At 29.8% G+C, this 15512-nt stretch overlaps 2 protein-coding genes across 4 annotated transcripts in view; one reads left to right on the forward strand and one right to left on the reverse strand.

Moving 5' to 3' along the window:
* Positions 1–4471, forward strand: part of LOC112457147 (aminopeptidase N) — a 41784-nt gene extending 37313 nt beyond the window's left edge. For 2 of the 3 annotated variants that reach the window (XM_025020053.1, XM_025020054.1), the window contains exons 6-15: positions 479–662; positions 942–1098; positions 1174–1255; positions 1430–1613; positions 1867–2074; positions 2367–2644; positions 2791–2990; positions 3223–3534; positions 3776–3857; positions 4075–4224. In XM_025020053.1, the coding sequence (XP_024875821.1) occupies positions 479–662; positions 942–1098; positions 1174–1255; positions 1430–1613; positions 1867–2074; positions 2367–2644; positions 2791–2990; positions 3223–3534; positions 3776–3857; positions 4075–4224 (1837 nt within the window). Of the gene's footprint in view, positions 1–478; positions 663–941; positions 1099–1173; positions 1256–1429; positions 1614–1866; positions 2075–2366; positions 2645–2790; positions 2991–3222; positions 3535–3775; positions 3858–4074 lie in introns of all 3 variants that reach the window. The other variant, XM_025020052.1, reaches the window with a different exon arrangement.
* Positions 4472–7683: 3212 nt separating this feature from the next.
* On the reverse strand, positions 7684–8600 carry LOC112457152 (ester hydrolase C11orf54 homolog). The gene is made up of 3 exons (XM_025020061.1): positions 8423–8600; positions 8130–8335; positions 7684–7824 (listed from the first exon to the last, which is right to left on the reverse strand). Exons 1-3 carry the CDS (start codon positions 8598–8600, stop codon positions 7684–7686), a joined length of 525 nt encoding a protein of 174 aa, XP_024875829.1.
* Positions 8601–15512: the final 6912 nt, after the last annotated feature.

Below are 15512 nucleotides of genomic sequence, written 5' to 3' on the forward strand. Positions count from 1 at the left end.
TTAATGTGCACTGAGTGCGCACTGGTGCGTCCAACCGAATTCGCTATTAGGCAGTTTTCCTATACTATTTTGTTGGTTGTGTATAAACATGTCTGTTTAACACTAAAATGGTTATCCTGTAAATTCTATTTTTTACTTTAACATTATTTAATAAAATTACAGGGACGGATTTCTTTGCAAGTAGGTTTTTCATAATATAGGAACTATTAATCAATATTTGCGATTAATCTAAATATTAAAGCAATTTTATTAAATCTATCTATTTTGCTATTTGTTGATTTGACTTAAGCTTAGAAAGACAGACCTCGTTTATATACAAGAGTATTATTTAAAACATGGTACTTAAAATGCCAGAAAATTCTTTGAAGTAGTTGATACCGGTATTGTTATAATTTACGGTACGTTACGTAAAGCTAAAAACACACATTAATAATTTTATAGATATGGAAATAATCAATTTGTTATTTTGTCGATTTAGAGAGACAGCAATGTTGTATCAGGAAGGTATATCGACCAGTGGTAGCAAGCAGCGGGTAGCCGTTGTGGTATCTCATGAGCTTGCGCATCAATGGTTTGGAAACTTGGTTACTCCAAGTTGGTGGACGGATCTTTGGTTGAATGAGGGTTTCGCTAGTTATATGGAATATATTGGCATGGATGCGGTAAGTCGTTTAACTGATACATAGTTACATATTGCACGTATTGTCAAAATTGATATTATCCTAGTGAATATACAATGTCCCAAATCGGGATATATGATATCTTAATGACGTTTTTAAGACGTCATATGTTTTCGATTTAGGACATGCGTGTTGTCTGGAATAATCCTAGCTGTGTCGATAAATCGGCAATTTAGGAAATTGATTTAGAAAATGTTAAATGTTTTGAATATATTTTATGTATCTATTATATTGTAATGTGAATATTCTTGAAACATGCAGGTGGAACCGACGTGGAAAGCGCTGGAACAATTCGTCGTTCACGATCTTCAAAATGTATTCAGTTTAGACGCTTTGGAATCTTCTCATCCTATATCCATTGAGGTCGGCCATCCGGATGAAATCGGTGAAATCTTTGACAAGATTTCTTATGGAAAAGGTACTTCGCGATTTATGTAAATTATGACGATCCTAAACAAATTTAATGTACTATATCCATATTGAAATTGCTCAGGTGCTTCTATAATAAGAATGATGGACCATTTCCTCACGACAGACGTTTTCAAGAAAGGTCTAACTAATTATTTGAATGGAAAGTGAGTAAAAGTTATTTAATATCCTAAACTTGCACTTATTTCTATGTAAAGCGATTTAAAATTAATAATAATAAATCTTAACATTTTTACGTAATTATAAATATAAATGAAATGTTTTAAACAAATTTTTATATAATGCAAAAATAATTGATGGTATTTATGTATATCCATCAGAGCCTATCAAAGTGCGGAGCAAAATGATTTGTGGCACGCTTTGACCAAACAAGCTCACAAAGATAAGGTACTTGACCCAAGCGTAACCGTTAAAGAAATAATGGATACTTGGACCCTGCAAACCGGCTTTCCTGTAGTTACTGTTTCACGAAACTACAACAACAATAGTATTACGCTGACACAGGTATGCCGACAGTTACAAATTAAATAATAATTGAATAAAGTGTGTCGCTTATTAAATAACAATAAGTAGAAGCCAGCATGTCTGGATTCACATACAGTTCCACTTGATATTTTTTCTATTATACGCAGATATTATTTCGTCACAAAAAATATAAAGTATATAATATTACATTATAGCGAATAATAAATGGACTAACGAATTATTTATGCTTTAAGTAATTTATAATTGCATTTATACTCATCGTCTTTCGTAGGAACGTTTCCTGCTTCGTAATAGCGGCACGACGATCACATCTGAGTCGGAACCATTATGGTGGGTACCTATCACTTATACGAGCGAGAAGCAATTAAACTTCAATAGCACTCGACCTACGAAATGGATGAAAGCGGAACGCTCGGTCATCCTTAACGATTTGGATGTAAGCCCGTCTCAGTGGGTACTTTTTAACGTGCAAGAAACTGGTAATTATATTCTGATAAAAATATTCATAAAAAAGAACTATATTTCTCTGAGATAAAAATAAAAAATACTTTCATAATGCGTAATTTATTATTTATCTCTATAGTTTCTTTCGAGAACATTAATTATTCAATAATTTTGATTATCTTTATTAATGTTCCTGTAAACTTTTTCTAGATTTATTATAGAAATATATTGAATAAATGTTTTAGAAGGTGTTTATTTGTTATATTTTGATATGTTATGAGAATATAAATACAACGTTAAATGATATAAATTGTGTTTCCGTAACAGGGTACTATAGAGTGAACTATGATAGAGCAAACTGGCAAATGATAATTAAACAATTAAATGAGCAAAATTTCAAAGATATCTCGACGATTAATCGAGCGCAATTGATCGACGACGCTCTTAACTTGGCTAAAGCTGGAAAGCTCGACTATACTATCGCTTTTGATGTCACGTCTTACTTGGCCCACGAAATCGAGTATTTGCCTTGGAAAGCAGCTTTCAATGCTATGGATTATCTCAACGATATGTTAATCAAGACCCAAGGTTACGACAAATTCAGAGTACGTATAAATACCGCTGATAGATATTTGTAAGAAATATCAATAAGTACTTATACTTACAATTAAATGTTTAATATCAATGATATTAGCATGGAATATATAATAATACATGATACTTTATTATTTTAATCTTTAATATTTTTTAGTTGTACATATTGAAACTGCTCGATAATGTATACAAGCAAGTCGGTTTCATTGACAAAGTAGGAGATCCTCAGCTGACAGTTTTCACCCGAATTGACGTTTTAAATTGGGCGTGCAATTTCGATCATGAGAATTGCGTTACGAACGCCGTGCAACAATTTAAGAATTGGCGTAACACTCCTAACCCAGACGTCAACAATCCGTAAGTGGGAATATTATATCATATCATATCATTTAAGATGAGATTATTATTCATTGATACACTGTTGCGTTCTTTGATGAATAGGATGACCGCAGTGATCAGGTTGCATGATTCATGTTGCCGGCGTTAGACATATTAATCTGTGTTCTAAATTCTTTGTTACTTTTAAAGAATAATTAATAAAATTGTTTACTTGTAATTTCTTAACTGATAAAAAAAACTTGCGTTCTAGAATTTCGCCGAATTTGAAGAGCGTGGTTTACTGCACGGCTATTCGAGTGGGTGGACAAAGCGAATGGGAATTTGCTTGGCAACGATACCGAGGAACCAACGTAGGATCGGAGAAGGATCTGCTCTTGCAGGCATTAGCCTGCACAAGAGAGATATGGCTGTTAAATCGATTTTTAGATTGGGCCATTACGGAAAATTCGGGAATCAGGAAGCAAGATGCCACCCGAGTTTTCGGATCGGTCGCCAACAATATTGTTGGACAACCACTCACGTTTGATTACTTTAGAAATAAATGGGCGCATCTCAGGGAATAGTAAGCTGTCAATCCTTTATTCTTATATTCTTATGTTTGTATATCTTATATTCATATGCTTCTATCATGGAAAACTTCCTTAGGAAACATCATTAATTATAGAAACATTAATTAATCTTGTGTAGTTAGGAAGCAGATCGCAGATTTTTATTATCATAATTTTAATTACTATGGATCTTTGTTGTAGAATTATATTTTACTGTGAAAATTTGATATAACATAAACCTTTTATTATTTCCAGTTTTGGAACGTCGCTATCAACTGTCAATAACATTGTAAAATCAGCAACAAGAGGAATGAGTACAAGATACGAATTGAAAGATGTAAGTTGAGAAGTAATAGTATGAATATATTTTTGAGATAATTTAAAACAAACTTAAAAATAAAACATTTAAATAGAAAACATTACGCAAATGTTAAGTTCTTCTTGGCAAATTCAATAAATAAATAAAAATATGTAATCAATTTCCATAAAAATCTCGTTATACTCTTTCAAAAGATAATTCTGCAACATATTTACTTTTCATGTTACTTTTTTAGCTGGTAGAGTTTGCAAAGGAACATCTGGACGAACTTGGTACAGCAACGCGAACCATACAGCAAGCGGTGGAGCGTGCGGAATCCAACATACGATGGATTGACAACAATCATGCGACGATTCGCGATTGGTTACAGAGGAACACCGCGTAATTGTCGATACTGATAGAAAATTATTCGGCTCTCCTTGCGGTGAATCGCGAGTGCAACATACATAGTTGTTTGCGATTTTTGGGCCGAATTCATCATAGTGTCAAAGTGACGCGCGAAAATTGGTAAATGGGGCACGAGGAATGAAATTGCAAATAGTCTACTGTTGAATCGTACAAGACTATTATGTGTTTTTGTATGTATTTGTAAATATATGGCCCCCCAGCATTAATGCGATATTTATAATGCAGAGTGGAATGACGCTCACTGTATTTCATGTTCACATTCCTGATTATGCCGCTAGATTATGGAGATATATTTCAAATGGGAAAAGTGATAATATTATTAATCTCTTTACAATAGATTTCGCGAGTCACAATTGCTGCGCATATTACGCTGTCTGAAGAATTTTATTGTCAATCCACCGGATACCAAAGGGGCAGGAAAAAAGATTCGTGTTCAAAGTAACATTGAATATTATGAGTAGTAGCGGATTTGTTGCAACATTTTTTCAGTTCTAAGGTTCTACATTTCCTCCACTAAATATTGCTGGAAATCATTTTATAACAGTACCATTATTAGATAATTGTATATTAGGTCAAAATAATTAGTAAGGAATAATTGATACAAATACTCGTGTATAATATTAATCGCGTTTTCAGCTATTATAAAACATTGAATTTAATACATGTTGAAAATAACTAAATATTTTTAATCGGTCATCAATAAAGACAATAAAGAAATTTATATGTATAATATAGCAAATATATATATACATATGTTAAAAATTTTTTGCTTAAAAATCAAATATTGTCTATGTCATGAGTCAATGCTTTATATGTACTTAGAATACTCAAAGAATCTTCTATTCTTAATACATAAATATCCACTATACGTATAACCAATTGCTAACTATTATGCGATAAGATTTAATTATTCATTAAAGATTTCCTGCTACTATGTGATGGTCTGTATTTTATAACAGCAGAAACCTGAAAAATACAATACCGCTTTATTTTGAAAATATTGATATATGTCATATAGATATAAAATAAAATCTTATTAATTTTTTTACAAACTTTGTTGTATATCTATTTCATTCTCTATTATAACGAAGAAACAAATATTTAATTTTTTATTATTAACTTGCAAACTTTGAAACTTTTCAAGTAAACTTTTTAACCTAAGAAGGAAAAATGATCTTCTAATTACACCAGTGCATGCAGCTATAATAAAACCAGTATAGGTATTTAGTTTTGTCATTGTTAATACAAAGCAGTTTGTCAACATTCGTATTATCGACCTAGCTACTTTATGGTAAGTATTTTGTATTATGTAAGTAAGTACTAATATATTATGTATATGTTTCTTCGAAACTGTGCGGTAATGTAAACATTACCGCACTGTTTTGAGTCGTGTATGGAATCGGCCATCCGTCGCACAGATGACGCGCGCGCAATAATGGGCCACTTTCCACGCACTTTGTAATATAAAATAGGGTGTGTAACACGTGCGGGATGAGAATTGGACACTCGTGCGGGTGATCGCACTCGTGTCCAATTCTCAACTTCCCGCACTTGTTACACAAATAACTATTTTATAATAGTTTTTTAAACGTTATTTTATCGGAAAAGAAACGTTCCATCGAACGTTTTTCGAATGGACATTTTAATTCATGAGAAACGTTTCTAGAAATCGGTTATAAAACGTTTCGGAAAAACACTTATAAAACATTTCTGAAACGTATATGTGCTACCTGGGTATAGAGGAAACCGGGGTTAATAGATCAGGTTTTTAGTTTGTGATTTTTAATAAAATACATAAAAGAAATATCATTGTTGCGTTTATACGTTACGGTAAGACGTAGGCTATTAAATTAAATGTTTAAAGTAACTTAATTTGATAATAATTAAAATAATTGAATATTTGTCTTATATCTTCCACACGGGGTTATACCTCCCATAGTCGGGGTTGTTTGACTATTATATTCATATATATACGAGTGCATACTTATAAATATATAAATATACCTATGCAACAAAGTCCATATATTTGTGATATTTTACAAAAACTTTGAAATGGCAACATTTATAAGAAATTACAAATGTAAAATTTATTATAAGACTATACATATATATAATATATATATGTACCTATTTATATGTACTATATGTATTCATTTTTACATAAAGATTTTTATTATTGACAAAAAACAGAGAGAAAATTTTATTTAATAAGTTTATTTGAGATAAATGGATAGACTCATGTTATTAATGGATAGACTGAGTCACCCAATATGAATATACAATTTCTATTTTACAGTTTTAATAATAATAAAAAATGGACAAATGCGTAACGTTTCTTTACGAAATACAATATACAAGTCGATAGAGAAGTAGAATAAAATTATAGATACTTTTATAAAATAAGCGATTTAATAATATCTTTATATATATAATTCTTAAAGTTAATACTAAAAAAACTCTGAAAAAATCATAAAATTACAAGAAAAATATCTCGTAATAATTTTAAAATATTTTGATTCAGCGAACAAAGAATTACGAGAATTTTTTCAGTTTTATTTAATCATGAATATTAAAAATAACTCAAAATTTTTAGAATTCTAATGTCATCAAGAAAATGTAGCAAAAATGTTTGCTCAACCTTTAAAAACATGCTATAAAGAAACAAGCAAAAAAACTTAAATAAAATTAGGCAAGATATAATATGAGTTATGTATAATATATTCAAATGAAATATTATATTATATAATAATAATACAAAATAAATCATAAAATAATTATAAATAAAATGTAATGCTTCAATTCAAAAATTTTTTATTAAAAATAAGTTTTATATATTTAGCATTACGTAATAAAATAATAAAAAATAATGTTTAGATTATTTCTTTATTCTTTAGATTTAATCTTTTAATCTTATCATTTTTCAAGTAATTTTTTAGCTTATTTCAAAATAACACTGCAAGAATTCTTGTTCTGTTGTATCAAAACATTGGGATTTAAATCATTTTTGCTTAGAAAAACTGTGTCATAATCAACTGTCGTTTCAAGAAAATGTAGATTAATTTTATATTTTAAAATCATGATTTTTTGTCTTTGATTGCTGAAGCGTTTCTTGAAGAATATTAAAAATTTTATTAATTATATCAAAAATGCGTCAAGAAACTTATAAAATATTATAATCCGACACAATATCTTCGTCACAAAATCAAGAAGACATACATCTGAAAATAATTATGTGACACTCAAGCATGCTGCAAAAAGTTTAGACATTTTTGCAACTAGTTTGAATGTATATAATTAGAATTATTCGCATAATCGAACATTATTTTCAGATTTGTATAAATTTTTATGTACTTTAGCAAGTCAATTCTTTGTATTACGTAAACTTCTGTTTGCATATAAAAACATATAAGAAACTAGTTTAAGAATAGAGAGACCATCAATCCCACATATAATTTTTGCTCGCTAAATTGAAATATCCTTCATACTCGATCGTGTCCTTTGTGATATCGTTAACAAACTGCCCGCCTGCTCCGTAATTGGAAAAACTGTGGAATTGATGATGCCTCTTCGGCAGAGGCTGAAAATCATATAAATATTTTATAATGTTTTTACAGAAATTTAAATTTAGATTGTAATCACGGTCATGATTAACGTTTAAGTAAATGAGTAAAATTAGAATTTATTAATTTAATTTACTTTAATTTAATAATTACAAGTGGTTATTTCTTTACATAAGCAGATAGATACAATTACACGAATTAATAAATAAGAAATTGAGATTTATAATTAATAATAGTTTTTGCTGGTAAATCAAAACAGTAATTTGAAGATAAATGGTCACTGTTATCCACTTGCACTATCATACCATAATAAATTACTTACAGAACCATAACGCAGTTCTTCGGACAATATTTCCGGTTCTGTGTTAATAATTGTACCAACAGCTATTAGATCTGATTCAAGTTCTATGTCGTGACATTGAAACGATCTAGCGAGATCGATAAATGATAACACCCGCGGCGGATATTGTTCTGCCATAACGTTTTGTGCCACTCGTCCATTCCTCATCCTAAGAACGCCACCTAAGGCTGCAAGACGAAACATAGGATATATAATATAAACATCTTTTTATCTATTTTTTAAATTAATCATAACTAGATTAGAATGCTTATTACCAATAAGACGACCCTCGTCATAGAAGCGTCCGCAAAAAATGTTTTGCATTATTGATATAATATCTAAATCGGGTACGCGACCCTTGGCGAGCACTCTGAGAACATTGCCCTGCCTGCCCTCGCTGACAAAAAAATTGCCCATGAAGGAGCACATCATTTGGTTGGGTTCAGTTAACATTTCTATCCTTCTCTGTCCGTTACTTGAGTCTGCGAAGACGATGCGGCTCGCATTCGTGATATTAGGTGCTATATACATCGCGTTCATATAATGAGCTACAACAGTACAGTCAGGCTTATAAAAAATAAACATAAAGAGATAAGAGTAAAGCAAGTACAAACAAATTATAATTATATTAATTATGCTATACTATCATAGAATTAAAACAACGATAAAAGACAAAAACAATAAATCATTTAAATTAATATCTACGCAGTTTATCGCACAATTTAATTACTGTCTCTTCTTATTCTGCCAGTACAATAGTATTTAAAAAATTATATTATTATACTTTTGCACATAAAAGTATTTATAATACATACATGTCCGTTACAAGGCATGTATGGCTGCGCAGCGTAACCAGATCCGATGATGAAAGAATCGTAGCAGATTGATGATAACATTTCCTTAATATTCCATTTTGCGGTATCAATACGCGAGGTTGGAATAAAGGACGTATAATCACCAACTTGTATTATTGATGGATTGCCGTTTAAACCTGTAAAATTTTAAGGAAATTTGTCTTCTTAGTGAAATATTACGAATGTTCCTTAGATTTCTTACCTGTTCCGGCAAGATTGAATGGTTCTCTGGTTAGACAGGGGCAGGCACTTATATCGACATTTACCTCTCGGAAAGCGAGATTCATTCCATTTTGCAGAACTGTTACATCACATTACATAGTGATAGAGGCAACAATATTATACGTCTAAATTAAATTATGAACATTATATACATACTTGTTGCGATTTCCGAAAATGTAGTAAACGGCAAGTCTATCGTTTCTAAAGGAATATTTGCAGTTGAAGCATCGCCGTTTCTTAATAAATTCTCCATAATTCTCAATTTGAATTTAAAAGCACAGCTATTAATAACTATATAAAGCACATGTAACAATTAAGAAACTGTTAAGTTATAAGAGTATTTTTAAAAGAGTATTTAAAAGAGACTATGTTTGATTATATTAATGATACTATTTAGAATAATATATCAGAAAAGTGATAGCTATTATCTTCCGTAATAAGTATAACGTATTCAACTGTGTAAAAAACTGTTAATATTAATGCACAATATCACATTTCATGTAAATTCTACAGAAACCAAGTCCATAATCGCGTTTTGTTGTTTATTTTTAAGGTAATTTCTTGATATGATACATTATACATATATGTAATTTCCTATTTGAATTAGTATGTTGATAACGTACAAAAATATAAGGTACGCGCAGTACATATTATAATGATAGTACGAACTTAATTTTTATAATACTTTAAAAGCTATTTCGATTATGTACATTAATGCCGAAAGTGAAACAAACATAAGACATACATTTAAACGTTGATCAAACATTACTAAATCTAATATATGTGCAGTATATATAACACAAAGTTTTGTATCTTACTCAGTGTATAATATGTCGTGAAAATTTGTATAATTGCAGACTATTTAATTTCTTATTTCACCATCACAGCTAGCACGTCTATTGTTTCATAGTCAGCACAAATATGACAAATGGTAAAGGGCACTTTGTTAAAAGCGCTGTTTCTTCGCAATAGAAAGCGACAACATAGATAATAAGAGATCATAGCGGTCATAAGCCAATAAGAAATAAATATAATTTTAACAAACAACAGCTTAACAGCGCTAACAATTTAAAAGTTTAAAAGTTAACGGATATTTAATATAAATATATAATAATATTAATAATATATCTTTAATATAAAAATCTGATTTGCATGAGTCAATAAAAAATTTCTTTTGTTTGTAGTTTAGAATCTAATACGATATTATGAAAACCTTACTAAATTTAAAATGTTTTATTATTAGTCCATCCAAGATTGTGTTTATTTTTTAATTATTTTCAACACTGTTGAATGCTGTTGGAAATAGTTGGAGCACTTGCGCGCGCTCACTTGCATCATATAAATCTCCGACAATTGTATTATCGCAGAGAATATATTGTGTGACGTAATAAAAGATAAAAAATAGTTACTTCTTTGAGTTTTCTAACTTAATACTGATATTAAAAAATATAAATTTAATAAATTAGATAATTAAATAATTAATTGGATAATTAAATAATAATACAGGATGAGGAAAAAGTATCGGACCAATAAAATATCTCGAAAATAATAAATTTTAGAAAAAAATACTTCAGATAAAAGTCGTATGGCTTAAAAAGACGCATTTAATGGCAATATTAGTTTGACCATAAGTGGTTTTTGTTGTATTATCTTTTTCTACTAATTAATTTAAACAACTTTTGTCGGAAAATTTTTTTTATTCACCTAATACTTTTTGAGATATTCCAAGAAAACTTGGTTACTTTTTCAATATTTAGCTTACGATATCTCGATAATTGTCGCAGGGAAAAGTGCTTAAGGACTTTTTAACTTGATTTGGTCTCAAAAATATGCTGTTGCAATAAGCGTTGCAAAATGTGGTAAAGGACTTTTTGACTTGATTTGGTCTCAAGAATATGCTTTTGCATTAGTAGGTACTCTACCTTTTTAAATTCTTTGTGTATACATGAAAGTTCCAATGTCTTAAGAATATTGGACAGCTAAATAACTCGAATTATCAGTATATGTTTAAATAGTTCTTGAAATAGATATTAAAAACACTTTACACTTTCTACCGAAATTGTAAAAATATTTAGCATGTTCATCGATAATATATCAATGTACTAGGTAGTTGTCTCGCGAATCGCAATTAACAAGAAAAATTTGAAAATTTTACTATATTTAATAAATGTGGTATCTACACATCTGTACAACTTAAAAGTAATTGACCGTCCCGGACATGATATAATCGCTATCAAAAATTGCACTTTTTTCATGCATTGCATACACAATAAAGCATATAAAAATCTTATATTTTGAATGTTAATAAATAGAACAAACAACAAGAGAGTGACAAAAAACGGATTGTAATAGGATACTTTAGGAATATTAGTAAAAAAATCAAGATTATTGATGGTTTAGATTTAAAAATACAATAATATAGTAGACCTCGATTTTCACAATTGTTCGACGTAAAGAAGTGACTGCCGTGACTGGACAAGAAAAATAAAAGAATATTATAGTCTTTTATTCTGTGTGTGGGGGGACAAAACTATGCAAAAGTTTTCAGCCTGTAACCGTAGGTAATCGGATATTTTGACATTGATTTAAAGTATAAAATTTTGGATTGTATGGTCGTGAGACAACTACCTTAAAGTGTCTACTATCTACATTCAAAAAGTAAAGAAATAAAGACCAATTTACAAAAAGATGGGCAAATGTTTCTAATTAAGTGTTTATATAATTAGAGATGGGCAAGCGTTTTTAATTAAATGTTTATATAAATTATAAATATTGGTATACACATTTTATACATATAGGGGAAACCGGGCCCATCTAGCATGAAATATTCCATGAATGTTCTATAAATATTCTTTAGAATATTCATGAATTTTCTATGAATGATCTATAAATGTGCAAAGAACGTGTCCCGCTTTGAATATCCTTAGTTTCTGTAAATATTCTCGAATAATCTACAAATGTTTTATAAATATTTCCCCATAATCCATAATTTTTTTATATATACAAAATATATTTATAGAACATTTATAGATTATTTTAGGAACATTAAAAATGGGATATCGCATATTCTGTATACATTTAATATTCACCCGACATAAAAAAAATTATTTATTCCAAAATTTTATTACTATTTTTTAACTAAATTTGTTTCTTAAGATGCAGTCTATAATTATAAATATTTTCTCGTATTTGAAAAACACACTTACCTTCGTGGGATTTGAACTCGGGACCTCGGGACCTCTGCATCGTGAGCCAACTACCTTACGTGGTAGACTACTTCTTAATTTGATGTAAGCGTTATATATAGTCTACATATGTGATAACCAGCGCAAATATATAATTTTTCAAAAATCATTTTAAGAAACAAATTCAGTTTAAAAAGAGTAATAAAATTTTGAATTGGATATATGACATATATTCCAAATATTCTATATTTGTTAAAATATTTATAGAACATTCTATACATTTTTTAAATGTATTATATTTATTAGAATATTTGCAGAATATTCTATGCATATTCCGAATAGACAAAATTTCATGGAATATTTATAGAATTTCTACAGAATATTCTGAATGACCCGTGGAATATTAAAATATTTATAGATTGTTTATAGCACATTTCTTGCATATTCCATGCTGTATGGGGGGCACCATGAACCACGGGGTACCATGGGTCATTGACTGTTTAGAGTAATCCAGAATGTTTAGGTAGATTCAACTAGTATCATGTGACAGTTATTTTGTTGCCCATACTTCATATCTAGGTGACAGTCATTAAAGTCCGTAGTCTCGAGACGCACGTGACATGCGCATAAATGGTTTTCGTGATGCGTAAATAACTTTTTAACCATTTAGAAATGTTTTAATATTGATGTTTTTGTAGTAAAATATACATGTAATAAAAATTAGATGTAACTTTCTAGCATCTTTTGTCATTTTACTACACTACACTACAGATAATCACGTATTATTTATTTTTTTTTATTACGTACGTTTCACCGTTTTCTATATTAAGTGTGCATTTAGGGCACCATGGGACACCCAATGCTGCGGCACCTTCTTTTTGAAGAAAAACTAACTTCTAACATGTTTTCTTTAATCAAAAATAACATATATCATCAAGCTATTATCAAGCTATCTATCTATTATCAAGCTTGGTGGCGTGTGTGACCCATGGTGCTTCAGTGACAGACCCATGGTGTCCCAAGTATGGGGCACCTTAGGTCATTTCTCAAAAAATGTGCTTTAATTTTTTTCTCAAAAACTAATCAATATTTGCCAAATACGCTAAATAAATTTTAAAATATACATAGTGCTTTAATTATTTAAAAAAATGAGACAAAAAATCTTATATGTAAAAGTACTTTTCAGAATTTGAATTTTTGTAGCTCATGGTGCCCCGGTCTCCCCTATATGATATAATAGAGATTAGATAAACCAAAAAGATAGCGTTATGTATTCATAAAGGTTGCTCAGATAATCGTATAGCGCTAAACAAAAATAAATCTATGTTTACTCATGATTCTCATGAATATAAATATGCGAGTGCATAATGTCATATACATGCACGTAACAAACTGCATATGTTTGCGATACTTTGAAAACTTTAGAATGGTAAAAACACATATATAGCGAGATTTATTTCAACGATTGTAAACGTCAGATTTATTATATAAGATTACATGTACTTACACGTTCTATGTATTCCTTCTTACATAAGAAATTATCGATAAAAATCAGGTAAAACGTTTCATTTAATATGCTTATTTCAGATTTTATTATTAATTGACAGAGTGAATTATCTAATATGAATTTACAGTTCCCATTTTAGAGTTAACAATAGTAAAGAATTCAGAAAAAAAAGATATACAAATGCGTAAGGTACGTTTTTTTTAAAGGAATGCAGTATACAAGTAAATACAAAAGAAAAATGAAAACCTTCTACAAGACAAACGATTTAAATTATAATATTTTTAATATAATTTTTACAGTTAACGCTAAACAAACTCTAAAAAATATGTTAAAATTGCAAAGAAACATATTTTGTATGCAATTTTAAGAAATTTCGATTCAGCATAAACAAAGAATCACGAGAATTCTTCCAGTTTTGAATTTAGTCTTGTGCATTCAAGATGACTTAGAATTCTTAGAATCCTAATGTTATGTATGAAAAACTTCTAAGAAAACGCTGAAAATGTGGTACAGATTTTTGCTTATCTTTTAGAAACTTTCTGTAAAAAAACAATCCAGAAAATATTACTGTAATAAATATATCTGACAGAATTAACAATATGAATTACATTATATAAATTGTGATAGTGTACAGAAAAAATTTAATATTAAAATACAATTACTGAAATAAAATAATTATAAATAAAATTAATGTAATGTAATATAATATAATATAATATAATATAATATAATATAATATATAAAATAAGTCTTTATTTCACTCCCTTCCGGGTTGGAAAGGCGTTTTTTTAGTAAAAACGTTCCCAAAAACCTTTACAATCTGCCATACACAATATTGACTCTATACATTTCAAACATTCCCAAAAACCTTTACATTCTGCCATACGCAATATTGATTCTAAACAATTCAAGCTTCAAGATGCCCCCCTTGTCTCGTTCCTTCCCCTTTTTCTTCCGGTCCTATTGTTTCCTGTGACTTTCTTTCTGTTCCTTCCTCTTTTTCTTTCCCGGTTTTCCTTTCGTGTTTTCCTCCTCGCCTTCTTTCCTCTCATTCCTTCTGATCCGTTCTCTGCTTCTTTGGTTTCTTCCTTGTCGGTTTACATCCTCCTCCATCTCTCTCCCTTTTCGTCCCATTTCACCTCTTTCCCGTCAATCCACAGCCTTCTATTTGTTACTACAGCTGATCTTCCTTTCGCTCTTTCCTCTCTTGCTTTAATTACCAATTTGTGTCTATACGCCCTCTCTTCCATTGTTAGTTCCTCATCTACACCTACTTCCCATCTTCTCCATATTTCGTCGCTTTTTTCAATTATTTCTTCCTTGTCCTCTTCTTCCTCCAGCTCCATAAACATCAATTCTTTTTTGTCCGTTCCCATTGCCTCTATTACTCCTCTTACTGGGATTATTCTTCCTGTTACTTTTTCCATTATAATCTCCACTATTTCTCTTCTTTCCCTTGGACTTTCTTCTCTTACTTTCCTCCATATTATTCTTTTTTTCTTCCTTTGCTCTTTCTCTCTATTTTCTTTCTCTTCTTTCTGCTTCTTCTCTCTTTCTTTCTTTTCTCTTCTTCTTCTTACATCCTCCTCCATGTCTT

The sequence above is a fragment of the Temnothorax curvispinosus genome, unplaced genomic scaffold, assembly GCF_003070985.1.
Source record: "Temnothorax curvispinosus isolate PA1 unplaced genomic scaffold, ASM307098v1 QBEX01007541.1, whole genome shotgun sequence".
Taxonomy (NCBI): Eukaryota; Metazoa; Arthropoda; class Insecta; order Hymenoptera; family Formicidae; genus Temnothorax; species Temnothorax curvispinosus.

Bases quoted from the DNA above. Each gene is read 5' to 3' on its own strand.
- LOC112457152 (XM_025020061.1), bottom strand. From the start codon at position 8,600: ATGTTAACTGAACCCAACCAAATGATGTGCTCCTTCATGGGCAATTTT. The intron at 8,336-8,422 runs GTAATAAGCATT...TTCGTCTTGCAG, and splicing joins TGACGAGGGTCGTCTTATTG to CCTTAGGTGGCGTTCTTAGG. The intron at 7,825-8,129 runs GTAAGTAATTTA...TATGATTTTCAG, and splicing joins AAGAACTGCGTTATGGTTCT to CCTCTGCCGAAGAGGCATCA.